Source organism: Tachysurus vachellii, chromosome 9 (genome assembly GCF_030014155.1).
Source record: "Tachysurus vachellii isolate PV-2020 chromosome 9, HZAU_Pvac_v1, whole genome shotgun sequence".
In the NCBI taxonomy this organism is placed as follows: domain Eukaryota; kingdom Metazoa; phylum Chordata; class Actinopteri; order Siluriformes; family Bagridae; genus Tachysurus; species Tachysurus vachellii.
In genome coordinates this window covers 12405470-12424054 of record NC_083468.1, presented here as the reverse complement: position 1 = coordinate 12424054, position 18585 = coordinate 12405470, and the positions used below count along the sequence as shown (strand labels likewise).

Sequence of the window (18585 nt, the reverse complement as noted above, 5' to 3'; positions counted from 1 at the left end):
GCACAGCAACAAAAAACAAGGTAGATTTACTGCATCAGCAAGGTAACTCCCAGGCAAAGATTTTAAAAAAGACTGGGGTTTCAAGATTTGCTGTTCAAGTTATTTTGAAAAAGCATAAAGAAACATGCATGTTGAGGACAGTAGACACAGTGGTCATCCAAGGAAACTTAATGCAGCAGATGAAAGACACATCATGCTTACTTCCCTTTGACACTAGAACAGGTGCCAGAAGTTGTGTCCAGGAATTGTGGTCCAAAATCCATACCTTCAACGTGGAAACAAGGCTAAGGGACTCGATTATGCATGAAAGCATAGAAAAAAAAATGGAGCTGGAGATCTGGTCAGGATTAATCGTGTCCTAAATGCTGAGAAATATAGGCAGATACTTAACCATCATGCAATACCATCAGGGAGTGTGTAAATGTTTGCCCCAAATTTATTCTGCAGAAGGACAATGACCCCAAATATACAGCCAATGCCATTAAAAACTATCCTGAGTGTACAGAAGAGCAAGGAATTCTGGAAGTGATGACTTGGTCAACACAGAGCCCTGATCTGAAGAATTAATGCTGTTAGCATGCAAAGGGTGGTCATACCAAATATTGAATTGATGTTGATTGATTTCTGTTTATTTACTTTCTAGTTTGTTAATTGAGTAACTATTAACACTTCTATTTTTAAAGCATTCTTACTTTCCATAATTTACTCACACCTGCTGAAATCTTTTGTGTGTATACAGTATTTAGAATGCATCTGTATCTAATGCTAAGAAGCTAGTTCCTGCATTTATGACCTCCAGACTGGACTATTGTAATGCATTACTAGGGGGTTGTCCTGCATCTTCAATAAAGAGGCTACAGTTAGTCTAAAATGCAGCTGCCAGATTTCATACCAGGTCGAGAAAATATGATCATATAACCCCAATTTTATCATGTCTTATCATGCTGCTGCTTACATATAAGGCTCTAAATGGTTTAGCTCCCATGTATCTAACACATGTATCCCATGTGTTAGATACATGGGAGCTAAACCATTTAGAGCCTTATATGTAAGGCTCTAAATGGTTTAGCTCCCATGTATCTAACACATGTATCCCATGTAGCTCCCATGTTTTCTAACATGCTACAATCTGTCACATTCTTTGAGATCACAAAACTCAGGACTTTGTAACTGGTAATTCCCAGATTATCAAAGTCTACTAAAGGTGGTAGATCATTTTTATTTAGCTCCAAAGCTTTGGAATAACCTTCCTGACAGTGTTTAGGGCTCAGACACACTTTCCCTGTTTAAACGTAGATTAAAGACAATTAAGACAATAAAGATTTAGTTCGGCTTACACATAATACTTCCCATAATCTTGTGCTCTCATACATCTAATCAAATGCACACTAATTCCTCTCCACTACTTCTCTTTTTCTTCCCATCCGGAGGCATCCAGAAATTGTACCTGCTGTAGTTGTGTCGTGGCAATTTCAGACCTCTTGATTAAGAAGAGGCCAACCCTGTGAGAATCCTGAGGCATCTAGAGATATTCTGTTCAAGATGGTCTTTGAGGACAACATCCTCTACAACAATACACAATTGTCAGATTGTATATTTATAGTCATATCCTGGGTTCCCTTTTGAAACTGTTTCTTCTCAAGGTTTCTTACTTTTCCATCTAAGGGAGTTTTTCCTTGCCTCGGTCACCTCAGGCTTGCTCATTAGGGATAAATACATACATAATAAATACATATATTAAGCTTTGTATAATATTAAACTTTTTATTATGTTTTATATGTTCTGTAAAGCTGATTTGAGACAATGTCCATTGTGTAAAGCATAAAGTATAGAAATAATTTTGAATTGAACTGAATAACCAGTGCATGTCAGAGCTCAAACCAAGCCATAAAGATTAATTGTCTGTAGATCTCTGATACAAGCACAGATCTGGGGAAGGGTACAGGGTGCAGCTTTGAAGGTCCCAATAAACACAGAGGCCTCCATCATCCGTAAATGGAAGACTTTTAGAACCACCAGAACTCTTCCTAGAGATGGCAACCCAGCAAACCGTTGGGGGAGATGGGCCTTAGCCAGGGAGGTGACCAAGAACCCATTGGTCACTCTGACACAGCTCTACCATTTCTTTGTGGAGAAAGATGAATGCAGAAATATACAGAGACATCCTAGATGACAACCTGCTCCAGAGAACTCTGAACCTCTGACTGGGACAAAGGTCCATCTTCCAACAGGGCACCGATTCTAAGCACACAGCCAAGATAACAATGGAGTGGCTACAGTACAACTCTGTGAATGTTCTTCAGTGGCCCAACCAGAGCTCAGACTTGAACCCAGTTGAACATCTCTAAAGAGATCTGAAAATAGCTTTGAAGCCATTTTCATTTCATTTTCATTTTAGCAAGAAGAATTGGAGAAACCGCCCAAAAATAAGTGTGCTGAGTTTGTAGCATCATATTCATAAAGAACTGAGGCTGTAATTGCTGTCAAAGGTGCTTCAACAAAGCTTTGAAAAGTGCCTTGCAGAAGTATTCAGACCTCTGACCAATTCTCTCATATCATCAAATTATAAATGATATGCTGATATTACATTTAGATGGATATTTTATTTGAAAACACTGAAACATAAAATTTTATTACATAAAATATATATAGCAGCGTCCAGGTGAATCCCTTATTTCTCACAGGGAATCTGAAAAACAGCACAGAGAGACAACATTATTTCCAGCTGAATCGTCTCTGTTTTACCTCTGTTCCACTACTGAGCCTACAGTAGCTCTCCCTTGTGTGCTCTTTAGATCTTTCATGCAAACTGTGCTTTGTATATAAACTTTTTTTTTTTTATATAAACATCTGGTGTAATTTTAATTTGTATTTTCTATTTCAAAATTTCTCTACAGGTGTGATGATGGCTTTTTTGGTACAGAATGCCAGCCTACCTCAACACTGTCATCCAGTTTATTGTCAGATTTTGAGTCCCTGACAGCCCTAAGGACCACATGGCAGGAGGTTATTGGTGGGCAGGTGGTGACCCCTGACCAGGGTTGTGGTGTTGTGTCATCTGGATCTTCTTTGTATTTTAGCGAGGTGTGTTTGTATGAATGTAATACACACCTTGTAATAATCAGGCAAAATAAAAATAAGTTGAATATATATATATATATATATATATATATATATATATATATATATATATGGTATTTTGACATTTGTACTTTGAACAGGCAGGACTGAGACAGCTAGTGAGCTTCAATCTGGACACAGAATGGGCAGAGTTTGTGCAATTCTACTTGCGTGTGGGTGGTGACAGGGTGGAGTGCAACCAACCTGACAGCAGGGAGGAGGGAGTGCTTCTACAGTACAGTAACAATGGTGGCATTAGCTGGGGTCTAATTGCAGAACTGTACTTCACTGACTTTACGAAGCCTCGGTGAGAATAGTGTGTTTACAGTGATTAAAAGTTCATAAATTTTAATTCTCAGTTAGATTAATGTTCTTTTGCAGTAGTTAATTTTTTTTCTTTCTAACTTTCTGTGGCAACAGGTTTGTCCATTATGAGCTACCTCTGGCTGCTAAGACACCATGTACGCAGTTCCGCTGGTGGCAGCCCCTTCATTCGGGTGAGGGTTATGACCAATGGGCTATTGATGATGTCATCATTCTCTCTGAGAGGGAGAAGCATGTCATTCCAATTGCTAATCCTACTCTTCCTCAGGTAAAAGAAAGGATAAAATAAAAGAAAGCTAAAGGAAATGTCTTTTTCTTTTCCTCATTAATCTACACTCAGTACCCTATAATGACATGATATTCCAGAGTTCTAACCAGGACAAGAAAATATGATCATATAACCCCAATTTTATCATCTTTACACTGGCTACCTGTTACGTTTCTAATTGATTACAAACTGCTGCCACTTCTATACAAGGCATTTAATGGTTTAGCTCCCATGTACTGTATCTAACTAGTCTTCTAACATGTTAGAATCCTTCACGCTCTCTGAGATCACAAAACTCCGAACTCAGGATAGCCTTCCTGATAGTGTTCCGGGCTCAGACACACTTTCCCAGTTTAAATGTAAATTAAAACTTATCTCTTTAGTCAGATGTACGCATAATACTTCCCATGATCTTGTGCTCTAATACATGAACATTACCATCTAGTGTTTGCTTATATTATGAACAGCAGCTACAAGAATTCCTCTCCAATGCTTCTCTCTTTCTATCCACCCCGAAGCATACAGAAATTGTACCAGCTCAGATTTGTCTTTCCTGCCATGAAGATTTTGGACCCTCACTGAGATGAGGTCAACCATGTGAGGATGAGTTCTAGCGATTTACCAGCAGCTGGACTCTGCTTCATGAAGTATTCGAAGCAGATGCCAACTCCATGTGGTCTTTGAGGACAGACTGTCAGACTGTATATTTTCACACCTCCAGTGTTGCCTAATTATGAATGGGTTCCCCTTTGAGTCTGGTTCCTCTCAAGGTTTCTTCCTTTACCATCCAAGGGAGTTTTTCCTTGCCGCAGTCACCTCAGTCATCTCAGGCTTGCTTATTGGGGATAAATACAAATACATTTAAATATATCTAATATTAATCTTAAGCTTTTTTTTATTATATTAATCTTCATATTAAACTTTTGTTTTATGTTTATGTTCTGTTTAGCTGCTTTGAGACAATGTGAATTGTTAAAAGTGCTATACAAATAAATTTGAATTATTTAAAATATCACATGTAAATAAGTATTCAGACCTTTTACTTAGCACTTACTCATAGTCCTTTTGGGTATGATGCAGCAACCTCTGCTCAACTGGATTGGGGTATTTTCTGACAATCATCTTAGCAAATCCTCTCAAACTCAGTCAGGTTGGATGGGGACTGTCAGTGGACAGCCATTTTCAGGTCTCTCCAGAGATGTTTAATAGGGTTTAAATCAGGGCTCTTGCTGGGCCACTTTAGGAAATTCACAGAGTTGTCCCTAAGACACCTGTGTTGTTTTGACTGTGTGCTAAGAGTCATTGTCATGTTGGAAGGTAAACCTTCTGCCAAGTCTGAACTGAGGTCGCTTTAGCATGAGAGGTGCAGACCACGAACAGAGCAACCAAAGTAGAGACAAGACAAGACAGGCGGGCATGCTAGGCTAAAGGAAAGGGCTACACGACCACCATTACCTAGCCTACTGCTAGCTAATGTGCAATAACTTGGAAATAAGATGGATGAGCTGAGAACCAGAATTACAACCCAGCATGAGATAAGGAAATGTTTCGCTCTTATATTTACGGAAACATGGTTCTCGGATAAAGCGTCAAACTGGGCTCTCTGTCTTCACACACTATTCACCGCAGAGATCACACATCAGCCTCGGGAAAGACCAAAGGGGGTGGCATCTGTGTGTGGCTACCTCTGCCTTTGTAGGCATGAATGTAGGCAAAATTTCTTTAAAATGTGGTAAGTTGTTGTTTACTATCTTACTTAAAACTATCTTTCAGCTTCTCTTTCTTACCCACCGCAACCTCCACTCTGTCTTGCCCTTTGTCCACTAAACCCAAGAAGACTTCTTGTTCTGCTCCTTGGCTTTCAGATATGTTGTGCAACAATCTAAGAGAGCTAAGATCATATGAGAGAAAGTGTTTCTCGCATGTTTCTAATGTGACATGCCTGTGTGACTTCCTTTTCTACAACATTAGAAGGATTCAGCCATTTTTGTCCAAACAGGCTGCTCTTACTTATACTTGAACTAGCACTTTCTCCCCTGTTTATTGTATGTGTGTATTTATTTAAAAAAAACTTTCTGAAACTTTGAACAATGTTTTAGGCTCATGGTATCTTGTCTGTAACCTAGTGAATGATTTAATGAATTCAGTGATAGAGACTTAAAAGCACTTCTGTACGTTGTTCTGGATAAGGTCCTATAAGGTGCATGGAATGGCTTTTCATCTAAGTAGCATGCCCCATTTCACTACGACATGCAGTGAAATGCTTTTTGCATCTGTCTGGTATTTAAACATAAGGAATGCAATTTGGGATAAAAAATATAACCAGAAGGAGGTAGATAAATAAAAAAGTATAAACTATATAAAAGAAACTATATAAAATATAAAAATATGAAACAAAAAGTGAAAAATAATGTATATACATATACATAAATATACATAAATGCGTATGGTTTTTAATTATTGTCCTTAAAGTGTTCATGTGTAGTATGATGTGTATAAAGTGGTACTGTGCTGTGCAGGTCCAGAGTTAAAGTGACAGTCCAGAGTTAAAGTGTCAGTGCAAAAAAGGTGTGCAGAAAAACAATGAAGGGGAGAGGTCTAGTACTAGATCCAGATCCTGGGTGTTTCCTGGTTTAATCTCCGAATGGCCTGTGGGAAGAAGCTTCTCCTCATTCTCTCTGTGTTTGCTTTCATGGAGCAGAACCGTTTTCCTGAGCGCAACAAAGAAAAGAGTCCATTGTTGGGATGGCTGAGATCTTTTACAATCTTCCTGGCCCTGGTCCGGCACTGCATGCTGTAGATCGAGGTCAGGAAGCTCGGTGTGGATGGTATGTTCAGCTGTCCGCACCACCCTCTGGAGGGCTCGCCTGTCCTGCATGGTGCTGTTCCCGAACCAGGAAGTGATGCTACCCGTCAGGACGCTCTCAATGGTACAGGTGTAGAAAGACTTTATCACCGGTGTGGGAAAATAATTTTAAGTCATTGTGTTATTCATTCATTTGTCCCATTGTTTAAGGTGGCAATGGGTTTCAAGGTCTGAGTCAAGAAGGAATGCCAAGCATTAGAGGTGAACTCGTTTCTATGATAATGAAGGTGTCTGAGAAAGACTGTTATGTTAATGGGATTAAGGGTGGGTGAAAGTCCAGGATCTGGTGTGGGGCTGTTACATCCTTTCATGCTTTGATTGTCACCCGAGTGTTTTGTGTCTATCTGATGGGACTGCCCCCTAAAATGTGTATATTTACAATGTATTACAACTCTAAGTCAGACTTGATGACTTCAGCGCCGTGCCAGTATGCTCTGACTTGCAGACTCGTTTCGTTGTGTATCTACAATAAAGACTACTGCACAAGGATATCCAAGTCTCCTGGTCTTCTCTGGAAAAAGTTTACAACACCGGAAAGGGTAGTTTGAAGTCCCTTAAGCGTCTCAGATGGTACAGACGCTGCCGGGCCGTCTTCACCAGGGTGTTGATGTGACAGGACCAAGACAGGTCCTGTGTGATGTGAACACCCAGGTATCGGAAACTGTCCACTCTCTCCACTGGGGTCCTGTTGATGTTTAGCGGTTGGTATGACCGCTCCTGCTTTGTGCTGAAATCCACTATCAACTCCTTAGTCTTGCTGACATTCAGGAGAAGATTGTTCTCCTGGCACCATCTCTCCAGGTTTTTAATCTCCTGTAGGTAGGCTGTCTCATCATTGTTGGCTATCAGGCCTACCACGACAGTCATATGTGTACAGTGAGTACAGCAGGGGGCTCAGAACACAACCCTGGGGAACTCCAGTGCAGAGGGTCTTTTGCCCACCCGTACCGCTTGTGGTCTGTCTGTCAAGAAGTCGGAGATCCATTGACACCCAGGACCTCCAACTTAGAGGTGAGCATGGAGGGAATTATGGTGTTAAATGCTCAATGGTAGTCCACATACAGCATTTTGTATAATTCCATTTTCTGCAGTCCAGGTGGCTCATTGTAGTGTGGAGAAGATGAGCAATGGCGTCCTCAGTGGAGCGGCTAAGGCGGTACGCGAACTTTCGAAGCACTTCATCACTACTGAGTTCAGGGCTACAGGGCAGTAATCGTTGAGGCAGGCGGGCTGGGGTTTATTCGGGACAGGAACAATGGTGGCCATTTTTACACACACAGGTGTTTGCTCAGTATCAAGTTATTTTGAGACTAGACTACTAATCTCTCAGCGGGCAGGTCTACTTCTGAGTGTATTTTGACCTCTGCAAATGATCCAAAATAAAGTTGGGCAACTTTATTCAAGTTCTCACACACAAGTGGCTTCCGCTAGCTGCACCTATTAGATTCATAACATTGAAGCTTGTCTAAAAAGTCAAAAACCTGACCAGCACCTTCTTACATTAAAACATATATCACCTTTGCACTGTTAGACTGATCCCAACATCTCTCAGGGAACAAGGTAGGTATACATCAAGACTCAGGTGGAATGCACTTCTCCTAGATGTCCGAACACCTGAGTCACGGATTGTCTTCAAACAATGGGTGAAAACCTGAATCACTTAAACTACTCCTTTTTTCTTCTTGTTTCTTGTTACTTTATGAGTGAGCAAAATATTGTGAATGATTGTGACCAATAAAATCAGTGAGATATCTAATATCTTTTCATTAATAGGGTGCTGGACCAACAATTGCATTTAATACAGCTTCTAACCTTCTTGGAATAGATCTATGCAATTGCTAATTATTTACTAGTGGAATTTTGTACCATTCATCTAGAAGAATAGAGTCTAGGTGCAGAGAGGTCCAAAATTTCCCACACATCTCCTGATATTCAAGTCAGGTGATTGAGCTGGCTATGGCAGATGTTGCAGTTTTTACTGTTTTGGCTATGTGCATGGGCCCATTATCATCTTGACAAATTGAATAATTGTTTGGAAACAGCATTTCAAATTCAAATGTATTTGTATAGAGCTTTTAACAATGGACATTGTCTCAAAGCAGCTTTACAGAACATAATACAGAAATCTTCTTCTTTTATGAGAAGCCAGCCTTTGATTAGCCACTAAACCAAATGAGTGTCTGGCTGATGCTGGGTAATGAAGGAATGGACAAGGAAAGAAATGGTAGTTTTTGTGCCCCCATACCTTCTGCTATGGTATTTGGAAGATCAGATGGGGATAGAATTGCTGTGGTTAAGGTGCTGGGCTACCAACTGAAAGAAGCAGTGGAGAGGAATTAGCACAGCTGCTGTTCATAGTATTATAAAGCACTAGATGATAATTTGGCACTCCGTCCAGGGTGTATCCTGCCTTGATGCCCGATGACGCCTGAGATAGGCACAGGCTCCCCGTGACCCGAGGTAGAAGATGAATGAATGAATGAATAGATGATAATTTGCACATACTGGAGCACAAGATTATGTGAAGTATTATGTGTATGCGTGGCTAAATAGATAGGTATTTAATCTACATTTAAACTGGGAATGTGTGTCTGAGGCCCGAACTCTATCAGGAAGGCTGTTCCAAAGTTTAGGAGATAAATACGAAAATTCTCCACCACCTTTAGTAGATTTTTTTATGAGTTTGCTCAGGTGCTAAGCCCTTGCAGCTTTTGAGCCTTCTATAGCTGGACATACTGTCCTTGTATGCAATTCTAAAAACCTCTAATTAATTTTTCTCTACTTTCACACAATGTTACAGGTTGCTCTCTTAAAGGGTTTGAATATGATTATTTTACCTTAATGCAGGTGTTTTGTCTCTAATCTTCTTTAATTGGATGGGGCAACAGTGTTTAATGTGCTAGTAAAGATGCTATGCTGTTAGTCATTACATCTAGATCATTTGCATTTAAGTGTATATTAAGAACTTGAGACAGAACAGGCAGGTTTTTTGTGGTCGGAATAATAGTTTAAGTCGATAACGTGGTGAGACACGGTTAGTCTGTTCTACAAGTAATGTGTACATTATGAGGTAATGGTCTGTGATGTCATCACTTTGAGGTATGATATCTATATCAGTGACATCTATTCTATGTGATATAATTAAGTCTAGTATATGATTAAGGTGATGAGTTGATCTAGTGATGCTTTGTTTAAGCCCAAATGAGTTAAATAGGTCCATAAATGTGAGTCCTACAGCATCATTGTGTTTTCAATGTGAATGTTAAAATCTCCTACAATTAATGCTTTATCAAAATTAAACAATACTGTAGGTCTGAAAGAAAATCTGCAAATTCTCAAAGAAAATCAGTGTAGGGCCCCAGGGGTCTATACACGGTTGCTAGAGCACAGAGTGCAACATTAAGAACAAGCACTTCAAAGGAATTAAATCTACAGTATATCCTGTTCTCTGAGTAACAGTGAGGAAATCACTAAAGATTGTGGCAACACCACCTCCACGACCAGTCTGACGAGGCTCAAGCTTATCCTGATGGGGTAGACTCATTTAGACCAATGCTTAAACCAAGTTTCTGTAAGGGCAGAGTGCAGTAAAACTATTTTCTGAGATGATTTAATTTACAATAAGTGCTTTGAGTGCAAGTGATATATAGATCTATATATCTATATATAATATATTCCTATTAGTCTGTTTTGTCAGTGATATCGCTTATGTTATATATGTTACTGATCTTAGAGTAGTTTGTCCATGTACATTTGAAGTTTTTGACAGCTCCTGTTCCTCAGGCAGCTAATACTTTTACGGTATAAAATATTAACTTATAAACAATAAATTATTAACTTAATAAATAATTCACAAAATAAATACTTTTCTTTCAATTACATTATGTTCAGAAGTCTTTTGTGAGTTTATTGATTCCAGTATCTCATTAAAACACATGTAGGTAAGATTTCTAAGACACATAAAAAGTGAAGAAGTAAAATATTATTCACATGACTGAGAAAAACTACTTCATGCTTATATTTCCTCTAAGTTGAACTATTGTAATGCCTTGTCAATACCTTGGAAATTTCTCACTGATTATTTGACTTGGCTAAAGACCTGTATAGCACTGAATTGTATCAAATTAAATGTCTTAAAGAAATCCAGTCTATTGTGATTTGCCACATATGCTAGGTTCTATGTAATCAAACTGAGTATATTCTTACTGCTAAAGATTTTCACCATAGAGTGCATATCAGTATCACAGAAATTCAGAGATGGGGGACTCAAGTCATATGACTTGACTCGAGTCGGACTTAAGTCGCACAGTTGAGACTTGAGACTTGCTTGACAAATATTAAAAAAAGACTCGACTTGACTTTGACTTGACATTCATGACTTGAGACTTGACTCGGACTTGAGTTAAATGACTCGAAATAACTTGTTTTTTTGTTTTTGTTTTATCTTTTTTGTCTATTTTGTTTTTAAATCTGTTTTTAAACGCACGCAAGTGCGTAATATAACCACGTGACGCAGCAGGCACGCAGAGGGAGCGCGTGCACTAACTAATAAACCTTAACAGTCGTGACGAAACATGGAAGGCGCTACACCAAAAATAATTAAGTTCAGGTACCGGGATTTTGTGCAAGATGAGAAGAGGAGAACAGCAGAATGCGACCACATCGCTCACAATTGAATGACAAAGTTCTATCAAATTAATTTTTTTGCAAGCGCAATGTAGTGTAAATGGTTGGTCACTGTTTATGTGGAAATGTCAGCTTTTTTCCAATAGCACTTATAATTGGTCTTCAGTGTTAGGCTTTGAGTGAAAAGCGTATGGACCGTTTATGGGGATGCACATATATATAAAAAACATAAATATAAATAAATAAAAAATAAAAATAAAAAACCTCAGAGTTGCAAGCGCAGCAAAATTCTTGTCTCGCATGCACACGCACACACATTCAATTTAAAGGGACAGTTCACCCAAAAATAATTTTTTTTTTTTATAATTTTCTCACCCTCATGATTTTACAAACCTATATAATTTTCTTTGTTTAGATGAACACGGAGGAAGATATTTTAAGGAATGTTTGTAACCAAACCATTCATGAGCCCCATTCACTTCTATAGTATTATTTTTTTCCCACTATGGAAGTGAATGGGGTTCATGAATGGTTTGGTTACAAACAGTCCTCAAAATATCTACATGTGTGTTCTTCAAAACAAAGAAATTTATACAGGTTTGTAACATCATGAGGGTGAGAAAAAGATAACAGAATTTTCATTTTTAGCTGAACTATCCCTTTAATTAATAAATTACACTCACTTCAATCATCTCTCTCTCTCTCTCTCTCTCTCTCTCTCTCTCTCCAATAGTTAATTCACTTCAAGGTTTGTGGGATTCAATAATTTACGTTTTTTGGTTGACGTGATTGATTGTTGTTATTCTGTTGTTAAAAAGGAAGGATCTAATTTAAGGATGTGTTCATGTCCCATTAAAAGGGAATACTTGTTCAAAAATGCCATTTGGTTGCAAAGTAACCATTGTACTTTTTTATATATATACTTTTCCATGGTCTTCTGCCATTTTGAGGCATATTGAAACTTTTCATGCTTTTATGTTGGCCTTATTTCAGTTACATTTACATCTTAGGCTTTGTAGTTTTGATTTTTATTCATTTTTAGATTTTTATTGTATTTACAACTCACCTGTATGTGGACACCTTTTAAAAATAAATGCATATAATCATTGTTGTTGCAAATAAAACTATCATAGTCCATAAATACTGTAGATTTAAGTTTGTTTAATATATACATTTAGTTAAATCATCAAACATATGTATGACTTGTCAGTGACTTGCTTGACTCAAGCTACGACTTGACTTGACTTGCTTGACATAAAGCAGTGACTTGACTTGACTTGACTCTCACAAAAAATGACTCGGACTTGCTTGAGACTTGAAGGTTAAGACTTGAGACTTACTTGTGACTTGCACATGTGTGACTTACTCCCACCTCTGCAGAAATTATCCACACATAATGAAATTGTGATAAACTTTTTTGTATTTCTATCCTCAGAACTTTTATGAGAAGCCAGCCTTTGATTACCCACTAAACCAAATGAGTGTCTGGCTGATGCTGGGTAATGAAGGAATGGACAAGGAAAGAAATGGTAGTTTTTGTGCCCCCATACCTTCTGCCATGGTATTTGGAAGATCAGATGGGGATAGAGTTGCTGTGACCCGAGACATAGCCCTCAGACCTGGCTACACATTGCAGTTTAAGGTATTTTCAAAGCATTTAAGCCATTAAAAAGATAGAAAGACTCAAATTATGCCTTTTCTAATTAAGGACCTTAGCTTCCTACTGTTATAGGGTTGTAAATACATTTGAAATAGTCTTTGAATGTTTGAAAGCACCACTTTTACTCTAGCATACATACTACTTATGTTACTTTTTATAGTTGAACATTGGCTGCAAATCAGAGTTCAGTTCAACGGCGCCTGTAAAGCTCCAGTATTCCCATGATGCCGGGCGCACATGGGCTCTGGTCCAGGAGGGCTGTTTCCCAGGCTTCAATGGAATAGCAAACTGTAAAGGCAGAGGCCTTGAGTTTACAGAGCCTACTGTGTTCAATACTGGAGACTATGAGCGTTGGACAAGAGTTACAGTTGTAATTCCACGCAATGTGGCTGCAAGGTACATTACATTAACAAAAAAAAAAAAACGTAAAATGCAGTGAATTCATGTCAGAATACATGGATACTTAATGCCTTACACTGTGTATGAATGGATACAACTTGAATTTGTTGAAATTTCAGAAAGACTTCAATAATTGTTTCTGGTTCCTTGCTAAAGAGAAAAAAGCAAAAAACTTTGACTTTTGTCTTTATATGTAGCTTAATGAACCCTATCTTTTTTTTCGTTCTATTCTTTAGTAAGACACGTTTTCGCTGGATCCAAGAAAGCAGTGTTCACCAGGATGCTAGTGCATTTGCTCTAGACAGTGTTTACATTTCTGATCCTTGCCCTAATTATTGTGGGGGTCATGGGGACTGCATATCAGGAGTATGCTTCTGTGACATGGGGATGGAAGGTACCAATTTTAATTGATGTAAAGTTGTTTTGTGTCCATGTCACAAATAAAGTGGCATAGAAATTGTATCTTTTGTTAATTAGTGGAACAGGATAGCTGTGTGCCCTCTGTGCCAAGCCCTACTGAGCTAATCGAGGACTTTGAAGGAAAATTAAGTCCTCTCTGGGAAGGAATTAGAGGGGCTCAGATAGGGGATGGTTGTGGAACCATCAATGAGGGAAATGCTCTATACTTTGGTGGTTCTGGGCGGCGAGAGGCTCGCACTGTGCCAATGGACACCACCAGCACTCGGTTAGTGTTAAAACAACTTCTCATATTAGTTTTGTACCAAATGTTAATTCCAGCAATTGCTGAATTTTTGTTGCCTTAATAAACATATTTTGGGACCATTGCTGTAGGCTTGTTCAATTCTACATTCGGATTGGTGGGAAGAACATGGGCCCAGCATGCACTAGGCCTCACTCTTGGAATGAAGGTATTATTTTTATAATTTGTAGCTGCCATATCAGCTTTACTGACTATTTTAGATACATTTATAAAAAAAGCAGTTAGGACCTATAACTCAACATTTATTTGGAATGTATTTCAGGGGTGATTGTGCAGTACTCCACTAATAATGGGGTACAGTGGGAATTCTTGCGTGAGTTAGAATTTGACCTATTTCTAGAACCACAATTGGTGACCATTGAACTACCTTCTCAAGCAAAGGCACCTTACACTGTGTTCCGCTGGTGGCAACCTGAGCAAGGTAAAAAATTATGTGACTGCTGATGTATTGAGATTGTCTTAACTGTAAATTTACATAATTACTACAATAATATACATAATTCTTCTATCAAAAATATCATGATAAAATAATAATAATAAGCAAAATAATTTAAATAATATTAAATTAGCAGATAGAAGAACAGAATTGAAAAGAATGGGATCACACTAGCATACATTACTTGGGTGTGTATATTGTCTTGCTTTTTTCATTGTTGCCTCTTCTTGCAGGAAAACACACAGCCCAATGGGCACTTGATGACGTACTGATTGGTATGAATGATAGCTCCAGAAGTGGCTTTCATGACAAGTTTGATGGTTCATCACCCTTAAGGCACAACTGGTTCAGGGTAGTTGGAGGACAGGTGACAGTTGATTGTCTGTCCATGGACACAGCCCTGATTTTCCACTCTGATTTAGAAAACAGTAAGTCAGCATTGATCGCCAAATCTGATTTCATTTTGAATTCATGTATGCCATGGAAAACCTTTTCTTTTAATTAAAACTAATTCATGAATTGGGGGCACGGTGGCTTAGTGGTTAGCACGTTCTCCCCGTGCACTCCGGTTTCCTCCAAAGACATTCATGGTAGGTTGATTGGCATCTCTGGAAAATTGTCCGTAGTGTGTGATTGCGTGAGTGAATGAGAGTGTGTGTGTGCCCTGCGATGGGTTGGCACTCCGTCCACGGGTGTAATCCTGCCTTGATGCCCGATGGCGCCTGCGATAGTCACAGGCTCCCTGTGACCCGAGGTAGTTCGGATAAGCGGTAGAAAATGAGTGAAAATTCATGAAATCTGGGCAATGGACAATTTACCTTTTTAATTCATTAATTTTAAATTTATGCTTATAAATCAATACTTTAAAAATGCCTGTATTTGACTTTAACATTTAAAAATGTTGGTTCATCCCAAACAGACAAAAAATTTGCTTCACTGGCAAACAACCTAAATAAATAAATTTAAATAAATTTTAATTAATTTGAAATTAATTAAACTGAAACTTCAAATTTTGTGAAGATTAATGTGATAATATATGACTCAAAGAATCAGAGAAGAGTAGAATTGCATTTGTATGACAGTGTATTGTGTTTTTTTTTGTAAAGAATTTGTCTAAATTAACCTATTGATGGTGCTAGGGGACTTGAGATAACAAAAATGCTGTGCTGGAATCGGACCCGGGCCATGGCGCTGAGAGCAAGGGATTCTGCCACTGGACCACCAGAAGGCTAATAATAATAATAATGCTGTAATTGTAATACTCCAAAAAATAAGGCTTGTGAGCCTTTTCACATAGGGTTCCAGCCACTTATTCCAATTCTTTTATGGTTCTAACAAACTTAGGAATCCTGATTGTCCAACCAGCAGATTGAACATTTGTCTCATGTTGCACATCACCTGCAAACATTGCAGCGAATACATAACCAATAAACGTGGGCCCTATGTCCGTTCATAATTTTGTTCCAACCTAAGTTCTCTGCCATAGAATTATGGTAAGATGCCTGGAATAACAATTCTCAATGGTTTTTCAAAAACAAAATTGGGGTCATGTTTGAGTGTCCTCTGTCACTTTATACAACTAATCCTCAAATTTGAAACTATTCAATTTATAAGGCAAAAACTGTTTTGTTTAATTTGTTCATGTTATAGTCAGAACTATATGTTACACATACAGCATAGCTCTAATATTCAACCACTCTGTGGTATAATTACATTTGATAACTGTTAGTGTTTACTAAATATATGCATAGTAAAGTTTTCCTATCCATGATTCTGTTTCAAGTCTTTGTGCTTAATTTGAAACAGCCTTAACACCAGTTGGACAAGAGGGCAATATTTGATTACCATTTCTGTGTGCCTCTTAACAGAGAATCTCCGCTATGCTGAAAGTTGGGACTTTGAGGTGTCGGCTTCCTCATTTCTGCAGTTTGATCTAAGTATGGGCTGCAGTAAAGCTGTGACACCAACCCATGGTGTCCACCTGGAGTTTTCTACAGACTGTGGACACCAGTGGACATTGGTTACACCTGAGTGTGTACCACCTGCAATTGGATGTAGTAGATATACTCAGAGCTCCATCTATAGTACTCCCCAGTTCTCCCAGTGGAGGAGGGTCACTGTTTATCTGCCCAGTGCTGCCAAGTATGTCACATGCACCATTCTTAACTCGAATAACTTGAATATTCAATCTTTGAATTACTCCCTGAATTTAGATACCACCCAATGATATCTAAATTCAGGAAGTAATTTAAAGATTGAATATTCATACCTGATAAATATTAAGGCTTGCAAAATTTGTATTTGCATTTGTTGTGATGTAGTTCTCCTAGAACAAGGTTCCGCTGGATCCAGCCTCACTTCTATCCTGGAGCAGATACCTGGGCTCTTGACAATGTAGTACTTGCATCCGGCTGCTCCTGGATGTGCTCAGGGCATGGCCTATGTGACAATGGACACTGCATGTACTTTGTTTCCATCTATATAATTCTAATATACACATACACAAAGGGATTCACATCATCAAAGGTAGCGGATGTTGTTGCATTCCAATCTGTTTCTCTGTTTGACAAACAGATGTGACAGGGATTATGGTGGGATACACTGTGTGCCCATGGCTCCTCTTCCATTTGGCCTTAGGGAAGACTTCAATGAGAATCTGGATCCAGAGATTTGGCCTGAGCTATATGGAGCAGAACGTGGCTTGTTGAGTGGAGAGCCTCTTAAATCAGGCACTGCTCTCATTTTTAAAGGGGTAAGCTAAATATGTACTGATCTATGATCCCCTTAAAACAATTAAACAAGTTATGCTCTTGAGTTGCTCTATATTTCTTTGGACAAAGTTACAAAAACATCTAATGTCAGGAAATATGGGTGTTTTCGTGATAAAATTCAGACCCAAATGCAGAGATAGCTAAAAAAAACAAAACCAGGAAACACCAAGAAAAAGAAAATTGAAACTCGACAGAACAATGAAACAGAGCACCCGAAGACAATACAAAGACAGATAAATAGGGAGACAATTAGACACACAAGGGACAGGTGTACTGAGGCAGGAAGGAATTAGACAAGGAAGGAGTTAGACAAGGGCTGGGCAGAAACATGAACATGAAACGTAAACAAAAAAAAACACATGGCAAAAAGTCCAAGCTAGATCCTGACTGCACCCCCTCCTCGACGCATGGCTCCTGACGCGCCAATCCCATATCATGCTATAAAATACGGGGAAACCATGATCTCAGCAAGATCCAGGAGGGGAGATAAAGGCACATGGCATGGCAGACGGGGGGATCGAGGCATTTGGTGAGGCAGATGTTTGGAGCGAGGCACATAGCGGGGCAGGTGGGCTGATTAAGTCACACAACCAGAATCGGAGCAGCGTCCCCCACTGGAACAGACACGGAGTGATGTTCAACGAAAAAAACATTTATAAAGCAGTTTAAAGCACCAGCAAATAATCCGAAACAGTAGCAAAATCATAGTCACAAAAGCAGGCAGAAAGATCACAAAAACCCAGAAAAGCAGTCCATGTGGCCAACGAATCAACAAGAAATAGACAAACACAGAAACAGGCCATACACAGGAATAGCAAGCACCTTGCAGCAAACACTCTACTTCATTGTTACTCATTACGTGGCTCGCGAGCCTCCTGCGGCTCGCCAAGCTTTAATATGCGGCTCGCATGGCAGTAAATAATATGATGATATGATCATGTGGTTAAAATTTATTTTTCATTTAAATATCATTAAAAACAATCAATTTTCTATTACAAATAATAATATATATTAATATATATTATTTGACTCGTCACTGACTCACTGCGTTCTGCGCAATAGCCAGTTTTTTGGTGGCCTGCCAGAAGCTAGTTTGTGTTTCATGCTAGTTAACAACTTGTGTTTACTGTACACACGGACTAAAAAATGGATCGATTTCTTATCAAACAATCCCGCACACAAAATGAACAGCAACAAAGCAATGTGACAGTGACAAAAGAGGTAACTGATGGGGAGCATGCATCATCCGCATACTCGAGTAATTATTGTATTGCAATATTGTACATTGTATTTAAGCAGATAAGCTATTTAAGACTGAATAACTTTGCATACTTTGCGGTGAAAGTGGCTCTCCTATTGACTTTGTCCCATCAGTGTGGCTCACATGAAAAAAA

At 38.8% G+C, this 18585-nt stretch overlaps 1 protein-coding gene across 1 annotated transcript in view; it reads left to right on the top strand.

The window, feature by feature from the left end:
- The window catches only part of reln (reelin), a 395099-nt gene that overhangs the window by 277038 nt on the left and 99476 nt on the right, over positions 1 to 18585 (top strand). The window contains exons 24-36 of the mRNA XM_060877712.1: positions 2898 to 3084; positions 3222 to 3427; positions 3541 to 3712; positions 12640 to 12846; positions 13025 to 13260; positions 13500 to 13657; positions 13741 to 13948; positions 14056 to 14132; positions 14247 to 14405; positions 14654 to 14848; positions 16289 to 16562; positions 16742 to 16882; positions 16995 to 17172. Coding sequence (XP_060733695.1) covers positions 2898 to 3084; positions 3222 to 3427; positions 3541 to 3712; positions 12640 to 12846; positions 13025 to 13260; positions 13500 to 13657; positions 13741 to 13948; positions 14056 to 14132; positions 14247 to 14405; positions 14654 to 14848; positions 16289 to 16562; positions 16742 to 16882; positions 16995 to 17172 — 2398 coding nt within the window. The remainder of the gene's footprint in view (positions 1 to 2897; positions 3085 to 3221; positions 3428 to 3540; positions 3713 to 12639; positions 12847 to 13024; positions 13261 to 13499; positions 13658 to 13740; positions 13949 to 14055; positions 14133 to 14246; positions 14406 to 14653; positions 14849 to 16288; positions 16563 to 16741; positions 16883 to 16994; positions 17173 to 18585) is intronic.